Source organism: Thalassophryne amazonica, chromosome 16 (assembly GCF_902500255.1).
Source record: "Thalassophryne amazonica chromosome 16, fThaAma1.1, whole genome shotgun sequence".
Classification (NCBI taxonomy): domain Eukaryota; kingdom Metazoa; phylum Chordata; class Actinopteri; order Batrachoidiformes; family Batrachoididae; genus Thalassophryne; species Thalassophryne amazonica.
The window spans coordinates 70,449,447-70,467,301 of NC_047118.1; the positions used below are offsets into that span (position 1 = coordinate 70,449,447).

Here is a 17,855-nt window from a genome sequence, read left to right on the forward strand (position 1 = left end):
CTCTCTCCATACTATCAACACCTCAGTCTGATATTTTCCTGTACAGACCTCACACCTGGTTAATGCTTTACTATTCAATAACTATAAATGTTGCTGAAAGTAGGGTTTCAACTCTACTATTGTCATTTCTTAACTCAGTGATGGAGACAAGAGATCAGATATGGAATATGGTTAGCTAGGCACAGCTAGGGTTGCCAACTCTCTGAAAAATAAATAAGGGACACCTCACTGGCAGGGCTGACCGGCCCATAGAAATATAGACTGGAACGGACATGCGCGCCTGTATCTATTAGCGTCACTCAGGACAGGAAGGCGCCATTACTAAGGGTGGAAATGTGCAGCTCATCAATAATAAACTGACCGCTTTTTTGCACTAGCATCACTATTTCTTAATGGATTTTAATAAATGTAGGCTGGTTTCAAAGCCCTTTGAAAGCTCTTTCCAATGCACCTATGCATGTGTGGGTGAAAAAAAACCTTTTATGTAAAATGCAGAAATTTGGGGAAATTACGACAAACTGTACTGGTTTTCTCGTTCTATTGTCGTTATTTGTTAACAGATTTTAATAAATGTAGGCTTGTTTCAAAGTCCTTTGAAAGCTCTTTCCAATGCAGCTATGCATGTGTGGGTGAAAAAAAAAAACTTTTATGTAAAAAGCAGAAATTTGGGGAAATTATGACAAACTGTGCTGCTTTTCTCGCTTTATTGTCGCTATTTGTTAACAGATTTTAATAAAAGTAGGCTTGTTTTAAAGCCCTTTAATTGCTCTTTCTAATGAACCCATACATGTCTGGGTAGAAAAAAATGTTTTATGTAAAGTGTGGAAATTTGTGGAAAATATTCCATTCTGTTCATTTACTATGATTTTTTTTTTCCTGTCATCATAATTCTCGATGGATTTTTATGAATGAAGCCTTGTAAGTTGTATTCATGCTAATTAAAAGGTCTAACGAACCCATACATGTCTGGATAAAAAAATCCTTATGTATTAAAATATAAATCTGAAGTATGCCTTGACATTGTGCTCATTTATCTTGCTGCTTTTTCCACTGTAATATTACTGCTAGTCTTTTAATGACAACAACATATGATTTTTACTAACATTTTATTACAAGTAGATATAAAGCCATTCAGAATTGATGACTTTTGACCCTCAGTCAGGGTAAAAAGTACCTCCTCCATCCCCTCCAACCACACTTTTCAAATTTAAATGCCTCCTGTAACCACCATGTACATATCATATTAAACAACAACTGCAAATATATATATAGACATAAATATATTTAAATATTTTTGTTTCCGCATGTGAACGCAGCTTAATGAAAAGAACTTATGGTGTTGAGTTATAGTCTCAGTATATTGACATTAAATTGCGGCATAACGACTTTAAAATAGACATTTGTTTTACATAATTACATTAAGGCTCTTGTACAGTTCATTGTAGTATTGGAGAATTTGTTTTTGTGGTTCGTGCAGTTGATGATGAAGCACTGGCCGCCTTTTTTCTCCTCATATCCCATTTGCCCATGTACTTTTGCTTTCTTTTTTTGTTTTTTTTCGAGGAGGAGTAACAACGTTACAGACATTGCTATTTGTAGGCGTATCTGCAGTGCCAGTGTCGGTGTCTGTGTCGGTATCAGCCATGCTACTTTGTTATGGTCGTCCGACGACCGTCGTCGGCTCATGATTCTCATCCGGGATCTTCTTGCGAGCAGATGTCCCTCGACCAATGAGATAAGAGTGATTCTGTATCGTCAACTCGTGTCTGTCAGCTCATTGGTGAAGAGCAGGAGAAAGGCTGGGATCATATTTACCGTAAGTTTCCATATAAAGCGCCAGTCAATTCCATTGACATTTTACAGACTTTTTGATTCTCACAGAAATACGGGACAAACTGCGTCCCGTTTCAGGTCAATACGGAACGCACACTTTTATTTCCAAATAAGGGACGATTCTGTTTTTCAAGGGACGGTTGGCAACCCTAGGCACAGCTAAGCTAAAAAATTAGCTTTGAAAAACTCATCTGCCAACTGTAAAGCTAAATGTCATTAGGCTAAACTGATCAACTACTAAACTATTTAGCTAAAGTTAGAAGGACTGATTTTTAATATGCTCAAAGCACATTCTTTGAATTCTGCTCAAACACAATGTCTGACATTTACTACTACTACTAGCTACTGCTAACTGCTGATAGCTAGCCACTAACTTTTGTGATATTAATTTAGCTTTGGTGAAATGTGTGCTTTAAGAGTTCTGACAGTTAAACTTTGTTCAAAATTGTTTGCAGAACTAAATTTAGGACAAGTAAATTAGTCTGTTAATGGTTTTGAAAGTTAGCTAAAACGTTAAGGGCCTTTCACATTGCACACTTTATACACATCAGGCAATCCCAATACATCGTGACATCAGACGCTTTGCTTCGAAAGTGGAAAGGGGGGCCGAGATTGCTATGTCACACTTTGGCTGTTTCCACAACCCGGAAAAAAGTTGATCGATTGCCATCTTTGAATGTGCATCGGCTGAACCACAAAAAAAAACTTTAAAAAACAGCAAAAGAACCATTCTCCCATCACCCTGCTGGGAGAAGCTTTTTTCAGCTACTTTTCGGAGTGACGCCAACCGGGCCGACCAGCACAGAGAAGCCGGGGTTCAGGCATCATCCTTGGGCAGAGCGAGGCAGGCAGCTGGGGTGATGGAGAAGACCCACTCAGTCCGAAACTTCCCACTTTTTGGATATATGCGAACGCCCAGTTTGACCAACGGAGCTTAGTTCTTCAGCTTTATCGAGGTGAGAAAAATATAAAAATAAAATGTGATGTTTACTGCACTGCTGTGAAGGTTTAATGATTGACTAACGTTAGCTTAGCCTTTTAGCACAGTTGATCTGCGTGAATGCTTTAATTTGTAAATGTTTCAGTCTTTTTTTATTTTTACCAAATGAAGCTACAGCTTTTTTCGGAGACCACAAAAGCTCAACTTTAAATAACTTATTTTTAGCTGTTTTTTCTGTGGTTTTTCTTTTTTTTTTAATGCAAACTGTTTAGTGTTTCTTTATATTTTAAGAAATATTTTTATTTGTCCCAGTCAGGAACATTTGCTGTGCAGACAACCTAAATACAGATGCGCTTCAAAAACTTCCATTGATGAGCTGAACACCATGAAGTCCAGTGAGAAGAAAACATCTCTGCTCTTCAAAATAGGTGAAAAGTGTCTTCAACAACACCACCAGAGGTCAAAGCTGCAGAAGACACTTTCATCTGGTCCAGAGAATCCAGCATAACATCACTTGCTTCTATATAAAAGGCTCTTTAAACAGCAACTATTTTATTATTTTTTTAAAAAGCTGTTTCATTTTATATTTTAACAATAAATGAATGGGTCATTAAAAATGTCCATGAAATCAAATTTAAGTCAAGACATTTACACAGGTAGAGGCTCTCCCCTTATTGTGCACAATTTTAAAACATTCGCAATCACTAAAGGCAATCACATATTTTGACAAAATTACAAGTTGAAATGACTCAATTAAAAAAAAAAATCATCATGAGGTTTATGTCACAGAAATACTACTTTACAGTCACACTGCAGTCATTGCTAAATTATCATTTATAATAAACATTTGTATTTATTTACAGTGTATGTTTTCTGGTTGAAATGAGACATGAATAATCTACCAGACCTTAAAAAAGTACAAATTTCCATGCTATTTTATTTGTCTAAAAATAAATGTCCAAGGTTCCTTATGTTAAACAAGAAATGATCTAATCTGAAATAACAGGTGGTTTTAATTTACAGATGAAGAAAGGTTTCTAAAGAACCTTTTATTTATTTATTTACTATTTTAATTACAAGTGTTCTAAACTTTTTTTTACAGTAATCAGAAATTTTAAGATTAAAAAAAAATTTGCAAGGATTTTTCTTCAGAAAACTGCTCTATAAATGAGCAGTCCTGTGACACGTTTCTGTTTTGTAGAGATCAGTGGTTTCTGCACTGATCTGTTTTGTAGAGATCAGCGGTTTCTGCCACTAGTCTTCCGTGTTTTGGCCCGACGCGTCGTTCCTATTGGACAGCATGAAGCTATGTCAGGTCAGAGCGGCGAAAGTTGGATTGGATTGAACTTTGACTGCATCAGCGTGTCGATAAGCGGCAATGTGTACTCCCATCAGAAGCACTGATTTAGTTGGGCTTTTGACGCAACACTTCTGACGCCTCTAAAAAGCAAAGCATCTCATTGGAAACAATGCTTTTTAGACCAATGTCTGACGCCTCTGAAACTTCCAAAGCATCTGGTGTGAAATGCCCTTTAATCTGCTAATGTAACAGTTCACTTCACTACTTTGCAATTAGCTGATCAGCCAAAATGTGCCCACCATTGGGTATCACATGACTCAACCTCCAAATTACCTTACAATTTCATACTTTATTAAATAAGTGTCACATTGAATGGTTCCTCCTACCACACTGTCCTCATCCAGACCAAAATCTGATTCTGGAGGATATTTATTTATTTATTATTACGGACTCTTTTCTGTTGTCTGAATGTCTGATTTTGACACTTTGGCATACGAAATAAAAGCCAAATCTCTGCAGTGTATATCTAACTACATTACATGATCTGTGTTCCAAAAGATGTGAAATTATTCAGCCTCCTGTGATGCTGCAGAGCCTGGAAGTGTCTGATTTTTTTTTTTTTTTTGAGAAATGCGTGACTGATTGTCTAAGACTACTCAGATTGTGTCTGTACCTGTGGCAGTGCTTGCATCACGGTGTCCAGCAGGGATCTCATTCCAGTGGCCATTTTTAAAAGTTTCAGCACTGCAGAGCGACAAAAAAGCAGTTTGGAAAGTTTGATGCAATGGTCATGTTTCATTGCTCTAGAACACATAGTGGCATGCAGAGTATGTATAATATTAGAGTATTTGAGGGTACCTCGTGCTATCCTCAGCACTCTCATGATCCTGATGATGGTAGGATTTATGGGAAGTGCTGCATTCATTTTCAGCTCCTCCAGCGTGATACCCATGATGGACAATGCCACTATAGTGATATCCAATTGATTCCACCTAAACAAACACACAAAGGTCACTGGTCTTGACAAGACTGATCCTCAGGCAAGAACCAATTTGTTCATAAACGGTGTCTAAGAGTGATATCAGGGAACTTCCACATGCTCCAATTTTATCCATTTTTATTTTAAGTCTTTGTTCACAGGTAATAACAGAATCTATGAGTGGACCAGTGATGCTGGCTTATGAAAAGTCTGGTGAATACACTGGATATGTTGAGTAAGTTATGCAGCTGTCACACCATGATGATTTAGTGAGTATATGCCGACAGCCCCGTTTCCACCGAGCGGTGCGGGTCAGAATGATTAAGTCTGGCTTGGCTTGCATTTCCAGCACCAGCAGAACCCTTTTTGTCTGGTAGGCAGAGCATGTAAATACTGACATGCACAACATCCAGTGCGCATATGCTGTCGCTCTGTCTTGCTCTGTTTTACCCCTTCACACAAAAGCCATACAAAGTAATTTAACATTTTTTAAATTGTATTTAAATTTATTTTTGTCTTGGTGGATCATGGGACTTATCATGGGCCATCATGAGCATCTGTTGAAAATGTTGTGCATGCCCAAACTGGCCAGATTACAATGTATATCAGCATGTTTAAACATGCTCTTAACTTATACAAAACTTACCCATAACTTATTAGACATGTACCAGTGTATTCAACATATTTTTCATACATCGGCATATGCAGGCTAAACTGTCAAGGTATAAGGTAATAACAATTTATTGATTCTCAAAATAATTTAACATTTGATTAATCATTGCAGCTCCAGCAGATAGTCCAATTCTGTCCATAGCTGTGCCTTCAATAATTGATTGATTATTTAACAACGCTGAATCAGTGGAATAACAAAAATAAATCCAGGGGTAGAAACACAAGGTGGCAATGACGAGTCCACAAGCAGTTTTGATCCCAGCCATTTGTAATGACATTTCATTCCCAGTGTAGCATGGTTGTTAACCTATGCATCACAATAACTTATAGACAAAACTAACAAATGTAAACAAGTTCACCACAAGAACCAGCATATTTTTTCTGTTAACAGAATAAGTAGGCAATTATTTATCATTACATTTGGCACAGAATCTTTTGCTCTCCTGTGATCCTGTCACCGTGCAGCTGTCTTTATAAAGATAAAGTCTCTCCTCATGAAATTTGAGCAGTGAAAATAAAGTGGACACATTTTAATATGAAATTGCAGTAGGGAATCTACAGTGCATTCAGAAAGTATTCACAGTACTTCACTTTTCTTTCATAGTTTATTATGTTAAAGCCTTATTCTGAAATAGGTATTTATTTCCTCAAAATTCAACACACACACAATACCCTGTAACGACAATGTGAAATTTTATTTTTGATTTTTGCAAACTTATTCAAACCAAAAAGAAAAAAAAAAAAAAACTCTGAAATAACGTGTACACAAGTATTCACAGCCTTTGCCATGAAGGTCAAAATTGGGCTCAGGTGCCTCCTATTTCTACTGTTCATCCTTGAGATGCTTCTACAGCTTAACAGGAGTCCACCTGGGGTAAAATCAGTTGACTGGACATGATTTGGAAAGGCACACACCTCTCAAGGCACAATTCTGGGGAAGGGTACAGAAATATTTCTGCTGCTTTGAAGGTCCTGATGAGCACAGTGGCCTCCATTATCCAGAAATGGAAGACATTTGGCTCCACCAGAACTCTTCCTAGAGCTGACTGCCCATCGAAATTGAGTGATCAGGGGAGAAGGGCCTTAGTCAGGTGGGCTGACCAAGAACCTGATGGTCACTCTGTCAGAGCTCCAGTATTCCTCTGTGGACAGAGGGAACCCTTCTCTGTAATAATCCACCAATCACGGCTGTATGGTAGAGTGGCCAGACAGAAGCCACTCCTTAGTAAAATGGCAGCCCACCTGGAGTTTGCTAAAAGCCACCTGCAGGACTCTTAAGCCCCGGCCACACGGCACTAACAGACACCGAAGCCAAAACAAAACAAGAAATCTGGACTTACGTTGACATTCGTAGACAATGTTTTACCATCGTCCAGCTTCGTTCCTGTAGCTGGTGCTTCATCACAATTTTTAAATTGTTGAAATATGTGAACGAATCCTGACAACAACCTCAATTCGTCCGTATTTTGTTTTGCTTTCTGACTTGATAGTTCCTCATCGTTTGCATAGTTCCTGTACCGTCAGCGTTCCGTTTGATTGTCGTCCAACTTCATCCAACCTCCCAAGTCTGAGGTCTTGCATGGACATTGATGATATCTGAACAGATCAATAACTAAAGCTCAGACGAGCTGAACATGACTTGTCCATGTGTGGGACGAAAAGCAACGTTATCATACAGAAACAATAGCGGCAAGAACGTTTTATGAACTAGTTTAACTATGCGTGTGTGCACACGTTGTTATTGTAAAGACAAACCTGTTGTCAATACAACCAGAAACTGCATCTGCAGATGCTGCAGACACCACAGGCTGGCTGCAGACATGATTACAGGCTGGCACTCCGTCTCATACCCGCTGTCAGCCATGTCATCATGAATGTTTCGCTTGGATTTTGTTTAAAGCGTCGTCGCTGTTCACTTCATTTTTTTTGTTAGAGTTTTGTTTTGTTCCTTTATGTGCTCTTGAGTCGCAGGCTTTTTGGTGATGGGAGAAGTGCAGGCTCAGTCGTCCACCTTTTCGACGATTTGTGGCTTTGTAACTTTTTTCCTTCATTCAGCTATCGTAGTCTGCCATGTGAGTGGGCCCTCAGAGCATGAGAAAAAAAAAATTCTCATGTCTGATGAGACAAAGTTTGAACTCTTTGGCATGAATGCCAGGCGTCATGTTTGGAGGAAACAGGCACCATCCCTACAGTGAAGCATGGTGGTGGCAGTATCATGCTGTGAGAATGTTTTTCATTGGCAGGAATCGGGAGACTAGTCAGGAGATGAATGCAACAATGTACAGAGACATCCTGGATGAAAACCTGCTCCAGAGTGCTCTGGACCTCAGACTGGGGGATGGTTCATCTTTCAGTGGGACAATGACCCTAAGCACACAGCCAAGACATCAAATGAGTGGCTTCATGACAACTCTGTGAATGTCCTTGAGTGGCCCAGCCAGAGCCCAGATCTGAATCCGATTGAACATCTCTGGAGAGATCTGAAAATGGTTGTGAAAATGGTTGAAAACGGTTCCCATCCAACCTGATGGAGCTTGAGAGGTTTCCCTGTTCTACCACTAGTGCATACACACAGTCAGAGCTGTGCAAATATTTACAGACATTCCTCAGTATAAGTACATCATGGTAAATTCCATTGCAAATAAATGTTGATACACAAAATTTAAGCACAAATCTGTGTGTGCGAACAGTTGATATGTGAGCACCCTGGTGTTAAATGTGTGTTTCTTAATGCAAAACTGAAGTTGTGTCAGCAAGGGCATCCAATGCAAAACTTGTCAAAACCTCATGCAGCTATCTGGTTGGTCCACTGTTGTGACCTCAGGGAACCAAAAGCAAAAACTGAGTATAAATAAATGATAATTCACTTTTCTCATGAATGTGCACTGATTTACGCACATTGGGAATTTAGCACAGTTAATGTTTGTTCTTGAGACCCAACGGTCTTTATGTGAGTGCCAGCTTTTAAGTATTTACAATGGTTGTTTGTCTAAAAGTCATGGAATCTGAATGAAAAATAGTAAAAAGCAAGCACTGTGCATAGCCCTACTGTTCATAATACCTGTCTCTGAAGAACCTTTGAAGGCCAAATGCCACAAGCTTCAGCAGGGCCTCAATGACAAAGATGCATGTGAACACGTAGTTACAGTACTTCAGAACCTCTTCTAGATACTGAGCACATGAACACACAAAGACAAACAAAATAACTTATTTTTTTATCATTTCACAAACCAGGTGCTTTTTGCAACAACACTCAACTTGTCCGATTTATTGTGGATGGGTGAAACTGTGAAAAACCTTCAGCCATGTTTGGTTCCACTGTGCATGTCCATGGCCAGTAGGTCTCCCAGAGTAATTCATTGAGGTTTAAGTTTTATGTTTGGTTCTATAAACTTTTCACGGTACACTGGATGCCACAGGAAGTAGAGAAGCATAATTTAAGAGGAATGGTTACAAAACAAAGTTGACATTTTGACATGTTCAATTTGTTTTCAAATGTCAGAAACTTGATCCTTTTTCTCAAACACACTGAAGGTTTTTAATTCTAGTTTTGTGTTGCTTGCAGCGTCACCATGTCTAATTTTCAGAACAAAAGATGAATTTCATTGTATCCAGATTCAATGTTCAGCACCAAGGACAGTACCCAAACTAGTTTTACTTTAACCATCTGTCCAGGTTACAATATTCAGAACCAAGGACAGTACCCAAATGAGTTTGACTTTAACCACCTGTTGTATGGGTTACAATGTTCAGTTCCAAGGACAGTACCTAAACTAGTTTTACTTTAACAGGGGGTTTCAATTTTCAGAAACATGGACAGAGCTCAAACCAACTAGAAGACCCGAAACTTCTCAGAAATATTTATTTTTGCAGTCATGACTACAAGTCTTTTATTTTTATTATTATTTCATCATTTTGGAAATATTTCAGTCAGCTGTTTTACCACCAGGTGAAAACAAAATGTTAAATGGCTCACCTGAGATTTGTGGTTGTGCTTTCCTTTGCTGGACCGCACCTCTGAGCATTTCTTTAGTCAGGGACCAGCACCAGTGTAAACCATTGCTATTGAACATATTGCATTTTGTGTGTGTGGTTGCACTTTACCAATGGCTGGTTGTAGTGCTCGATGCTCATGGTGAAGACATTGACGCAAATGATGAAGGTGATGAAGATGTCCAGGTAGTGGCTGGTACACAGTGTGTGGATGGACAGACGTAAAGGGGAGTAGTCCGCATAGTACGGTCTCTGCTTGGCCTCTGCAGCACACATGTAGAGAGACACAAACATACACAGAGATATAAAAGCACACAGAAACACAAAGAGACAAATATGTACACAAAACATTTAAGCACAAACAGACACAAAATGCAACTGTGAATGACTTCACTCTGGACTTCAAATACCTTGCAGGGCTGTGCACAGGGAGGTGATCAGGGCAACGGGAGTGACCACATCTGCCCTCTTCTACGCGGTGCTACAAGTTGTGCCATCGTAAGTCCATTCGGACATCACAACAAGGTCAGCTGACTAAGAATCTCCAAATAATTTCATCCACAAAAATGTCAGTATGCTTTATGTAAATCAAGTGTTTGTGTATTTGTTACACAGTTTAATTTTCTATGTGTGTAGCTCAGAAAAACCTTTAATGTCACACAGATTCTTTAGGGCCCCTTCACACATAACACGAATGAGGCTGAATGGTGCATGAAGGAGGATTCGAATTGCACTCGTGAAAAATCCAGGTGCCAATTTGTGGGGCACTTAGAAAAGGCGGGGCCAATTGTGCAGTCAGGACAAAAGTGGAGAGCAGACAGACCACTTTAGAGCTGGTTGTGTAAATGGCCCCACATTTTCTAAGTGCCCCGTGAGTGTGCTGTTACCGAGCAACACAAATGGTGTGTGAGTGTGCCCCCCCCCACCCAGCAACACAAATGGCGTGCAAGTGTGCAGTGTGCCCCCTCCCACAAGACTGATGGTGTGTGAGTGTGCCCCCCCCCCCCGCCACACCACAAGCCTACCAAGGTGTGGCTGTTGCAAAGGCTCAAACTGTGGCTGCAGTAAAGTGTGATCGCTGTCAGCGCAGCGTGCACAGCTGGATGGCTGTCATGTCCATGATGGAACAGCTGACAGCTGTGGAACACCATGCCATATCCCAATCTACACCACCACAACAGAGCTGAAAATAAAAACCCTGCCCAGCTGCATGTCACAGTGCCAGCGCGCCATCTGACCGGACAGGCATGTCATGTGATGCGCGATCGCAACATCCACAGTTTTCATCCATCATATGACAGCCTGACTGACAGCATCACAGAAAAATCAGCATGGTCAGCTCAATTGCCCCACAGGATGGAGCCCATTTATGTGAGCACGTTGCTGCAATGGAAAGGTGGGCGTGATCACACATGCACAGACCCACTACAGCTATGCATTTGTCAGGGGACCATGGTTGACATGTAATCACATCATGGGTTGGATGCCATTTGAAATCAAGCAGGGAGCAAGCAGACCACTGCCTACGGCCTTTGTTGCATTCCTGCAGCTTGCGCTGCTCCACATCGCAGCTGCTGCATCAGTGAAATGCATAGTTGGGGAACACATATTGTTACATGTGCTCCAATCACACCTGTGCAAGTAACGGTTCTGCATGTGTGTCTGGAAATGATGGTGACATGGGGAAAAATAAAAACAAACTGGATCGCCTCAGCACGCACCGTGATGGGCATGCAGTCAAAGCTGCACCTGACCGCTGCATCATCGCTACGCACAACTGGTGAACACAACTCATGCCATGCCAAATATCACCTCACAACATGCCACCATGATGTGCATGCATTACATGCTCTCCTCACATGGTAATAAGTAAAAACACATATCACCATTGCAACACGGTCACCAGCACCTCAGTGCGCATTGCTTCATTCATGTCAGTAAATTACTTCCTTGTTTACGTCAATGGCCATGGTTTATTTACATAAATACAGCTTGGGACTCCCCCCAAGCTGGCGGCGGCATGACTACATGTTGCTGTGGCTCCCCCACACTCACGAGTGTGGACGTAATCTCGTTGTTGCACTCGTGTAATGACAATGACAATAAATATCATCCATCCATCCATAAGGGAACAGGAAAAAGATCATTCTTGTGTTGTCCACTCTTTATAACAGGAATGAAATATTAAAAATTGCTTTTTTATTTGTGTGTGCACGTGTGTGTTTGTGTGTGTGTTTAACAGTGAGAAGAGAATCATTACCAGTGACATGATTGTCTTACATTTAAATAGTGCATTCATTGTTCTGTGCTCTCTCATTATTTGTGCCTTACATATTTCATTGATTTATGTACATATGTCCAGCATGCGATTACTGCTGCTGCTGTGTGAGTACGACGTGGTATCACACCTTATATGTGCTCGTGCTGTGCGCATGCAGAAAACCGTTGCCCCGGGATCATTCACGCCTGTCTGACCATGTGTCCCTCCCAACAGCGGGTGGAATTTTTTACGGTTCGCCAATTATTTTTTTTTAAACCTTTTTTTGGCCCGTTTCTGCTTCTTTCTCCCAACATCATGTTATGTATGAAGGGGCCCTTAAGAGTGCTTTAGAAGAAATTCCCTAAAAATAAAAGACTGCAAATGGGATTTCAAACTACAAGTGCATCATCTGCAAAGTGCCACCCATCAGAATTGGGTGTCTTGGGGATGATGTTATACTGCCTTGGAAAATTTTACAAATTCTCAAACTTATAGTACGAAACTAAAATGAAAATTCAGCGTAGCTGTGCCTGTAGAATACAAGTCACAGGTATAGAAAACTGAGCACAACCAGCTCATACTCACTTGCATAAAAGTGAATTCTCGCATGTGCAAAGAGAATGTGTGTGTGTGTGTGTCTATGCACACGTATGCATTACCCTCCCATGTGCATCATGCCCTGTTTATGTTGTATGCTCACATGCTTTTGATGTAAAAATGAAGAACATGGTTGCAAAGACTTGCTATAAAGTTATATTCAACATCACAGTTTATACCAATAATGTTTCTAAGTATTTTTTGGCTATTATCTAATTCGTAGCATTTAAATATTAATAAAAAAATGACCTTTTGAAATGAACCATTCAACCCAGACTTGCTAACAAACTGTGAGGTTGAACGTGCAGCTGAGCCCCTCTCTTATGCACTGACATCACCTCTGTCGTTTTTTTCCCCACACAAACATCTCAGTAGCCTAAAACTGACTTTGTGAAAGACGAGCAGGCCGACTTCAATTTGTCAGGGACAGCAGTGACAAAATTCAACGGCACCACAATGATGTCAGGATTACTGACATTTGCTTGGAGTTTTAATGGAAGAACAGTTTTAGACGAATGAGACATGTTAGAAGCACAGGATGAAAAAAAAAAAGTGGCACTCTGCTCTTTCTGTTTCTCAGCCTGCCAGTAAAACCATTTGTTCTGTCACTTTTAGAATTTTTTAACCATTGCCCTCTGGAGAAAATGTAGGAATGGTTTAGTTTGGTTGTCAAAAAACTCAAAGTTGAGCTAGATGTGTGTGTGTGTGTGTGTGTGTGTGTGTGTGTGTGTGTGTGTGTGTGTGTGTGTGTGTGTGTGTGTGTGTGTGTGCGCGCGCGCACATGTGTGTGTGTGCGCGTGCGTGTTTAAACAAAATTATAGTATCTGACTGCAGATTCCAAATCAATCAATAAATAAATATAAATTGGTAAACTGAATTTTTACAAAAATGTAAATTTGTGTGACACTGACATTATCATCCTTTCAGGTTTATAGTAATATTCTAACTGAGGATAAACATGCAACATGAAATCCTTCAAGTAATTTTTAAAGAATTATTGGTAACACTTACTGCACGCTATAAAGCATTAGTAAAGCATTTATAAAGTGTAACTAAATGCTTAATTAACTACTTGCAAAACATTTACAAAGCTTTCTTTTTTATTAGCTACTCACTGGTAAGAACATAAATAGATGGCTTAATAATTATTAATAACAAAATATGTAATGTCTTTATAAAACATTTATAAATGATTTTTTTAATTGTCTATAAACCATTTAAGAAAAGTTGATCATTAATAGTTCATCATTTACAAATGTAAAAATCAGACACTATTCATTAGTGATAAAAATACTTTACATATCATATTTTTATTGTCTTTACATTTTTTCCTCACAAACTATTAAGCCTTTACTAAGCATTAATAAACCATTAGCTGATGCTCAGTGTATCAGTTATAACATTTGTAAAGATTGCATTAACTACTTATCCTTATTCCTCAATACTTTATGTATCATTTGTTAATAATGTACAAAGCTCAAGTCTCTTTTCCCATCAGTATAAGTATGCAGTTTTAAAGACTTTATCTATGTACAAATTCGTTTTATAACTCATTTGTATGTGCTTAAAATATATTTTAATCACAATCTCAAACAGTTGACCAATTCACTTTTATATGTCCATTTATAAATGCTTATCAATGCATTAGTAAACTTAAAAATACTATTATAAAGCTTTTACAAACTGTTAGTAATGTCTTTGTGTGAGTTTAACTAAAGTGATGGATACTTTGTTTTATAACTCATTTGTATATGCTCAATATATATTTTAATCACAATTTCAAACAGTTGACCATTTCATTTTTATATGTCCATTTATAAATGCTTATCAATGCATTATTAAACTTAAAAAATACTATTATAAAGCCTTTACAAGCTGTTAGTAAAGTATTTGGTGTGAGCTTAACTAAAGTGATGGATAAATTGTTTTATAACTCATTTGTATATGCTTAATATATATTTTAATCACAATCTCAAATAGTTGACCCATTCACTTTTATATGTCCATTTATAAATGCTTAACATGTTAGTAAACTTAAAAATACTATTACAAAGCCTTTACAAGCTGTTAGTAAAGTATTTGGTGTGAGCTTAACTAAAGTGAAGGTTAAAGTGTCGTAGGACGTCTTCCTTGCCATTTTAATTTGTTGAACAATTGTGTGAGCTGTTGCCATCTGTCGGTGATATAGTATCATTTGCACTTGGTGTTGCAGCCATTTGTCGGCGAGGTAAATAAAATCACATCTTATTTGAAAAAAAAACCCAATAGGTTTATATTATTTGAAACGATTGGGTGCTTAAAATTAAGAAATTTAATTAATAAAACACAAAATAAATAAATGTTTGGGTGCTAAAAATTAAAATTAAGAAATTGAATAAAATAAAAATGAGGACTAATACATAATAATAAATAGATAAATAAAATAATACTATTAATAATAAAAACTTAAAAAAGATGGCACTGGGAAAAAGTTCAATATGAGAACCTCCTTAACCGGAGGTAGAGTATTTGAAAGAGCTAAAAAGGAAAAAAAGGAAACAATTAGAGAGCAGAGAGCAGGTAGCAGCTAAAAGAACAGAAGAGGAATGTGACAGACAAATAATAGGTGCAGAGAGAAGTCATTATTGTGGGATTCTTAAATGGTTCATAGAGAATTAAAAAATAATTTATAAATGTTTTATAAAGACATTACATATTTTGATATTAATAATTATTAAGCCATGTATTTATGTTCTTATCAATGACTAGCTAATAAAAAAGAATGCTTTGTAAATGTTTTACACGTAGTTACTTAAGCATTTACTTACACTTTATAGATGCTTTACTAATGCTTTATAGCGTGCAGTTAATCTAAAGTGTTACCGAATTATTTACTATGAATACACATCAGCCATGATGACATATGTCTGCTCAATAGTTTTGTAATTTTTTGTGTAGGTATTTACTTATTTCTTTCAACAAAATGTAGGGTCTATACCCATAATCTGCAATTATTTTACTTTTTTTTTCAGGAATCTGTGCTATTGAATTCTAATCTGGATATATAAATTTGGTTAATTTCTAAATTTTACACAAGAGTGTAACTGTGGATCTGAATTCCTTAATGTTTATTGGACGCTTTACAACACAGATCCATTTGTTATCACTAGAACATGCTTTATGTTAAATAGCTAAAATTTTAATTAAATAAAAAATAAACAAATAAATGAATAATAATAATAATAATAATAATAATAATAATAATAATAATAATAATAATAATAATAATGGACTTCCACTCAGGAATGTTTACTACTTACTACACACACACACACACACATATATATATATATATATATATACACCCTATCTTGAACAATTCATCAGAAATGATGGGTATCAATATGTTTGCTTACTATCTGCAATTAATTTTATTATAAACTGTATTGTATGTATAACATGGAAAGCTGCAAAATGTAAAACACAGCTCTTTTTTCTGTAAATTACAGTGACCAAGTTGTGGGCAGCACAGTGGCTTAGTGGTTAGCACTGTTACCTCACAGTGAGGTCATGGGTTCGATTCCCACCTGTGACTTTTCTGTGTGGAGTTTGCATGTTGTCCCTGTGTTCTCTGAGGGTGCTCCGGCTTCCTTCCACATCCAAACACATACAGGTTAGGTGGATTGGAAACGTTAAATTGTCTGTAGGTGTGCGTGCGGGTGTGAATGTGTTTTGTTTGTTTATATGTGGCCCTGCAACAGACTGGTGTCCTGTCCAGGGTGTACTCGGCCTTGCGCTCTATGACTGCTGGGATAGGCTTTAGACCCCGTGACCCTTTATTGTACTAAGCAGTTGAATATGTTTGTGTGTGTGCGTGTGTGTGTTTGTGTGAACAAGGTGTCCAAATGGCATCAAAAACATGTGTGGTGACTATTCTCTAATAGTGTCAGTGTAGTGATGGATTAAACTAGAAAGGGGTTGAGGTCCTGGAATCTCTAAGTAATCTAAATTATTTTTCTTTCAATTTGTATATTGCCACAGAACAGATAACATGAAAATGTGATTGAATTCTTATTTCCACAATAGCCGGTGCTATTTTTTATTTTTTTGGTTTCTTCGAGGATGTGCTTCTGTGTTGGACCGTCTGCTGCTTATACTATGTTTCAGCTTGTTTAATTTCATACATGACACTTACAGGCATAGCAGCCAAAATGTCTGCTATGTTTCTGAGTCTGCCAGTCAAAGCACATGCACAGAAAATGTCCTCCTGTCTGCACTGAGTGACTCCTCTAGGTCATGTTTTTGTACATGCACATTGGCTGCTATTCAACCAATCAAAGACAGATTTCATAAAAGCGCATGAATAATAGGTGCTTTTCCACTGCTGCGACTTAACCATGCTTTTGTTTCCAGCGGGCTGCACAGACCCTGGTCTTTATGGAAGCCTGCACTAGTGAGAGAAATGGGCAACATGAGTCTCATTAAACATTTGTTATGAATCACTTTATCATTGCTTGTAATGTGTCACTGCAGCTGAATAGTTTTGATATGTTTTTTTATTATTATTATTTTATATGACAGCAACAGGAAATCAGTGATAATCACAAGTTCAGCTGTCTGAAATGTTTAAATGAGCAATCTCAGAGAGCTTATGAAGAGACACAAGTCTGCAAAGACACAGTCAAGAGACAGAAAATTATTATTTTTTCAGAACAGATGAAATTAAACTCACAGCAGATGCTTATCAGTGCCACTGTCACCATGTATTTTGGGTTTAAATCTAGTTTTCTGTCTGTAGTTGAGAAATGAAAATTAGGATGGATGCTAAAGCAAATACAACAAGCCTGATTTTTATTAAACTGTAGTACCTGACCAAGCCTCATCTTTTTAAACTGCGGTCCACCAAAAAGTAAGGTGAACATGTATGCAACAAACACTCATTTAGCATGTTTTTATTGCTATGGCAATAAATTAAATAAATAAAATAATACATAATCTGTTTGTTCATTTTTTTTTTTTTTTTATTTATGCACTTCACTGAAACAGAGAACAAATTTCTACAAATATGATATAATTCTATGTAAAAGTTTTGTTTCCCATCCTTCAGAATTGCTATGGGTGTCCTGGTCGCTTCCCTTACTAGTCTTCGGTGCGCATGCTCACTATATATATATATATATATATATATATATATATACAATTTTAGATATATAGACAATTTTAACATTTACACCTCAATGACTTCGACCTCTGTCAAAACAAACTACAACTACCACAAAATAACAGAATCATCACTTTTGCA

General features: G+C 37.9%; 1 protein-coding gene across 3 annotated transcripts in view; it reads right to left on the minus strand.

Moving 5' to 3' along the window:
* Positions 1-17,855, minus strand: part of cacna1ha (calcium channel, voltage-dependent, T type, alpha 1H subunit a) — a 483,986-nt gene that overhangs the window by 44,303 nt on the left and 421,828 nt on the right. For all 3 annotated transcript variants that reach the window (XM_034190926.1, XM_034190928.1, XM_034190927.1), the window contains exons 28-31: positions 9,829-9,980; positions 8,786-8,895; positions 4,932-5,065; positions 4,747-4,817 (exon numbers count right to left, since the gene is read on the minus strand). In XM_034190926.1, the coding sequence (XP_034046817.1) occupies positions 4,747-4,817; positions 4,932-5,065; positions 8,786-8,895; positions 9,829-9,980 (467 nt within the window). The remainder of the gene's footprint in view (positions 1-4,746; positions 4,818-4,931; positions 5,066-8,785; positions 8,896-9,828; positions 9,981-17,855) is intronic.